The 5,702-nt window shown below is 43.1% G+C and overlaps 1 protein-coding gene across 1 annotated transcript; it reads left to right on the top strand.

Annotated features, from left to right (window-relative positions):
• The first annotated feature begins 3,798 nt into the window (after nt 1-3,798).
• On the top strand, nt 3,799-5,452 carry LOC105057980 (geranylgeranyl pyrophosphate synthase 7, chloroplastic). Its single transcript, XM_010940735.4, has 2 exons — nt 3,799-4,012; nt 4,112-5,452. The coding sequence occupies exon 2, from the start codon at nt 4,154-4,156 to the stop codon at nt 5,261-5,263; it is 1,110 nt and encodes a 369-aa protein (XP_010939037.1). The 5' UTR covers nt 3,799-4,012; nt 4,112-4,153; the 3' UTR covers nt 5,264-5,452.
• The last annotated feature ends 250 nt before the right edge of the window (nt 5,453-5,702 follow it).

Here is a 5,702-nt window from a genome sequence, read left to right as displayed (position 1 = left end):
AGGTCGAACCACTACTGTAGACCCATTTTGTAGTAGTGATCCATGCTAATGTAGTAAATAAGCACTAATAATTGAAAGAGAAGACAATAAAGAACATTCAGAAAGAGAAAGAAATCAAAAGAAAAGAAATATATCGAGTGACTCCCAAGGACAGACTAATAAATAACTGGAGGTTATATGTTGGTTTTCAATCCTATCAATTAGGGTTGTGCATTGATTTTCGACTCTGCCAATGGAGATGGTGCATTGGATTTTGACCCTGGCAATGGAGGTTATATGTTAGCACTTTGATTGAGCTCATTATTTTTGGCCCTGCCATAAGGATAAGTGTGGTTGTAGTTATGGCTGTTGGATTATATGTGATTTATTTCGAATCAGATTTGTAGTTATATATGTATATAAATATTTAAAAAAATTTGATATGCATTAATTAGCATGAAATATATTCTTATGTTTGTTTATGATATTTATTTTTGAACATCATATCTTATGATAATATGTAAAATCTCTAGTTGAGATATTCATTATTTACTGAACTATCGAGCTCAGTACCCTTCTCTTTTATCTTTTAAATTCAGATTCTTAATTACGAATCTGCTTTAAGAGTGAGCTTAGAAGTGAGAGTCCACAGTATCAACCAAGTTTAGACATAGACATATTAATATATTTTACAGGATTACTGTTCAAGGTATAATTGATGTAAGATCTTTGAATATTACTAAAATTTTATAAGCGATTAAAGTTGATTTTGATTTGTTAAATTTTAGATTTAATTTATTATGAATTCTATTATGATGCATTGATATCATTTTCGAAATATTTTGTATGTTTGTGGAGAGAGTTCTTCATAAATATGCTGTGGTTGCCACAATCTCCAACTTATGATCTTGGATCGAAGGTATAACAATTAATATGGTATCAGAGCATAAGTGGACAATTTATGATACATAGAATTAGATATACGAGTGTAGGTAAATAGATATTAGGAATATTGGGATGATAACTTATATTGATTATGACACAACTTAGAAACTTAAAATTGACACAAGTATATTAATAGATTTAAAATAGAGTATGCAATAGAAGTACGGTGGTTCAAATAAATTTTAAGCAAATCAAAATGAGATTTTAGTTTAGAAGATATTATAATAAAAGATTCAATTTTGAAATTAGAGGATGATTGTGATTTGAGTTACCTCAAATGGCAAATCAAGGATGGATGACGAACTGTTGTTGAGGAACCCTGGATCACAGATGTCCATATTTCCAAGTGAGCCTAAACATGGAGATTGATAGTAGCTCATTGTTGCTTGTTGATCTAGTGAAAGAATATGAGGTATAGGACGTGGCTTGCTATCACAATGGTATGATTAACTCCACCCTTATCCCATTTGATCATTTTACTACAGTTCTCTTGGTGTTGGATGCATGATATGAAGGGAAAACCTACTACAGAGACTAAATAGATTGGAGTGCTCTAGAAAATGGAGATACTACAATTAGCAAATCAATTTGAAGAGGTAAAGATTAAAAGATTTTGCTTTCATCGTAACAGGAAATGGGTCTCTCCATCTCGTTAATATATCAAATTGTCTTAGGTAATGGTGGCATAGAAGTAATCAGAGATCCTTAAACTTGTTCTGGAAAGAATTTAGTGAATGGTGGTCATAGAAGATTGAAAAAGTGAACTGATAACTGTGAGCAGCGTAAAATAGATATAAATCGATACTTACTCCAAAAGACTAGCTGGACTCGTTAATGGATGCGTGACTTCTTATGAATGGCAGCAAGATCTCGCCCGGCACAACATGGAGGAATAAATGACATGCTGTGAGGATTCGAGCTGATGGTTGCAGATTTTTCAAATGGGCAATTTATTAGCAGATTGGCTATGTGAGTGTGACATGCTTTCACTTTTTAATTTTTTATTTAAAAATTAAATAAATTTATCTTTTTTCTCCCTATCTTTAGAAGACGGATAGAAAAAAAGAGTCGACAGGGGCTTAAGCCAGTTCACATCTTTTCTCAAAGAAATTGCCCAGTGCATCTGCTGAGCAGCAAGAGGTTCCGAGTCCCATACATGGATCAATCTACCATTACTACTATGAGAGGAATTATTTTAGCTGTAATCTCTCATTATATTCATTGAAATGCTGCGTTTATATACAAATTGTTAAAGAATCAAATCTCAATAATAAAAAAAAAAATACAACTACAATGGAAAAACATATAATGACAACATAAAATCATATAATGACAATGTAGAAACATAATTGCAGCCATTATGGAAATGTGATTGAATTCATTTCAACTACATTTATCCTGCTATGTTTGAAAGGCATCGAGCTTGTTTCTCATAATATTATCCTCCTAAGAATTAATAGCAATACTGCCATAATGGCGCCTTATGACAACTCGTCTATGGCCATTGTCGGCTGCGAATTAATTATGGAATTATCACAGTTGGGCGAATAACTACTATCATGAGACAAGGCCTAAAGCTTCAGAGGTATGTCCAGCCTATGATGACCTAACTCATCTATAATCATTGGTCACAACAATCCAAATCTGAATTGCTTATAGAAAAGCAGCAACCCAACTCCTTATCCACTTCAAACGGGATTGCAGTCTGGATCAGAAATTGCTATGCCTATATAGGATATGCATTATATATTCTTCAATACATTCTATCTAGGTTTGCTCAAACATATTTAGATTATATCCAAATTTGCCACCGACATTTTCAAACCTTAATGAAGATAAACAAGCAAAACAATCAAAATCTAACCCCGTCATAATTTGTCCACTTTAGATACCACTTAGGTTCCAATGGGGCAGAGGTTTTATCCAAGTTGGATTTTTTCAATCTCAACATTTTACCCAGACAACATCATGCTTATAGCTAAATGTAAATCCTTTGCTTAACGTATGCATAACGTAGGTCTCACCTGGCCATCAGGAAGGCATTTATCACGCATGACCTCCAATTGCTCATGGAATGCAGCAACCAAAAAACTACATTTTCACCTTGAAAATAATTCAAACACTTGGTTCTGCTCATAAAGCGTACTCTCACATGATGTGTCCCCCTTAGAAATCCTATTTTCTAGCTTGATTTAAGCTCGTCCTGTACACCACTGAGAAGTTTCCCAACTTCTTCCGGACCGTCCATCTGATCAGCCCTGGCCTCATCACCCATCCTTTTATTTTTGGGTAAACATCACCCGTGCTTTCCACTGCACACGGTCATGCATTCCATGTGCTCCGCCTACACCACGGCCCAAATGTTAGCAACGTGTCGTGCGTTGCTTCAGACGATCAGACCCTATCTCCCCCACTCCGGCCCCACAATACGACCCCCTAAAAATCGTGGTACCCACATTAAATCATCTACCTGTCAACTTCTCATTGGCCCAATACACCTACCTCCCTGTTCGGCATTCCGTGTGTCCTCCGTCCGTTGCTTCAGACGATCGCTCCCCATCACCACCTCACCCCACACCGGGGTAGCCCTCTACCCCGTGAAACTGTGGGCCCCACCTCAAAATCATCAACGTGTCAGGTTTTCATTGGTCCAATACAGCCATCTCCCTGTTTGCCATTCTCCTCCAGACTCCCCTCTCATCCCATCCGTCCATAGTGACCTTCGGTGATTCAGCGAACGTGTACCTCCAAGTAGACACCTGTCACCTCTCTTTCTCTCTGTGGGTGCTCCACTAAACGTGTATCTCAATCTACAGCAGGGCTGGCATTGGCGTGTAGAAATTATAATCCAAAGTTCAAACCTTATAAAAAGATAACGAACGGGGAAGCCTATCTGCCCACTTTATCTCCTTCCATGTTCCTCCCTCTTCCCCCCTCTTTCCTTATCCAGCCCCGCAACCATTCCTAAACCATAGGCCATACTTATCCCCTAACCAATACCTGGAATAAATTCTCCCAATCCTTCGTCTCCGAACGATCACAAGAAGTGGCCGCAAATCCATTCCGCTCCACCACCTGCAATTCTCTAGTTATCCCCTCCTCCCCTACTTTCCGTAAAAGTTTCACAATCTTTTATTCCCGCAATCTCATATCGCTCGTTACCTTTTTTTTTTTTAATTTCTCCCAGTCAGCAATAAGAAAGGAACAAGAAAAGACGAAGAATACCAAAATGACTTCCTTCGCTCATTTCCTCTGCAGCCCGGTGGGCTCCTGGGCCCACCTCTCCACCCGCTCTTCCTCCTTCCTCTCCCCGTCCCTCCCGTCCCCGCCCTCCTCCGCCTCCGCCTCCGCCCCCTCCACCCGCCGCCGCCGCCCCGCCCGTGCGGCGATGGAGGTCAACGCCGCCGCCTCCGCCGCGGCGCCGTCGGCTGTGGAGTTCAACTTCAAGGGGTACATGCTCCAGAAGGCCGCCGCTGTGAACCAGGCCCTCGACGCCGTCGTTCCCCTCGTTTACCCCGAGCGGATCCACGAGGCGATGCGCTACTCCCTCCTCGGCGGCGGCAAGCGCGTCCGCCCCGTCCTCTGCCTCGCCGCCTGCGAGATCGTCGGCGGCCGCGAGCGCCAGGCGATGCCCCCCGCTACCGCCCTGGAGATGATCCACACCATGTCCCTTATCCACGACGACCTCCCGTGCATGGACAACGACGATCTCCGCCGCGGCCAGCCTACCAACCACTGCGTCTTTGGCGAGCCCCTTGCCGTCCTCGCCGGCGACGCCCTCCTGGCCCTCGCCTTTGGCCGTCTCGCGGACCCCGCCTCCTACCCCGCTGACGACCCCGTCCCCCCCGCCCGTGTTGTCCGCGCCGTCGGGGAGCTCTCCCACTGCATCGGGGCCGAGGGCCTGGTCGCGGGCCAGGTGGTCGACATGGAGTCCACGGGGCTGGGAATCCCGGTCGGCCTCGACCGGCTCGAGTTCATCCACCTCCACAAGACCGCCGCCCTTCTGGAGGCCTCGGTGGTGATCGGAGCGATTGTCGGCGGGGGATCTGACAATCAGATCGAGCGTTTAAGGCGCTATGCTAGGTGTGTTGGACTGCTATTCCAAGTGGTGGATGACATCCTCGATGTGACCAAGTCGTCGCAGGAGCTCGGGAAGACGGCCGGGAAGGACCTGGCCAGCGATAAGACCACTTATCCCAAGCTCATGGGGCTGGAGAAGTCGAGAGAATTCGCCGAGGAGCTGCTCAAGGATGCAAAGGATCAGCTTTCGGAGTTTGATCCCATAAAGGCGGCACCTTTGCTTCATTTGGCCGATTACATCGCCCACCGACAGAAGTAGAGTAGTCACAGAAGTAGCCACATATGGGATTGTGGTTCTATCAGTGGTAGCAACCTTCTTCTCCTCTTTCTCCTCTCGATTACAGGTCAATGTTCTGTTGTTGTTTAATCTTCATACTTATATTTGCAATTTTCTTTCGGAGATGTATTGGAATTTGATAATTTATGGCATGTTCTCTGGTGATTGGCATGTTGATATTACCATCAATGCAGGGAGCCGACATCCAAATCAAGCTACTTGCTGGTCATACAAATATGTCTGCGATTATTTCATAGAAGTGTACTGCAACAAGTTCTTTCAACTTCCTCTGTTCTCATTCTTTACTCAATTGTCCTTTTATGTGAAAGGCGCAATAATTGGTACCTTATTTCTTGAATGTTGATGAATGAGTTGCGTTCAATGCTTGTTAGACTAGGTGAGTGCGCATTATGGATCATGT

Source organism: Elaeis guineensis, chromosome 15, assembly GCF_000442705.2.
Source record: "Elaeis guineensis isolate ETL-2024a chromosome 15, EG11, whole genome shotgun sequence".
NCBI lineage: Eukaryota > Viridiplantae > Streptophyta > Magnoliopsida > Arecales > Arecaceae > Elaeis > Elaeis guineensis.
Note: the sequence above shows the minus strand (reverse complement) of the source record. Positions and strands in the feature narration are given on the sequence as shown.

Coding starts and splice junctions, on each gene's coding strand:
- LOC105057980 (XM_010940735.4), top strand. CDS start 4,154: ATGACTTCCTTCGCTCATTTCCTCTGCAGCCCGGTGGGCTCCTGGGCC.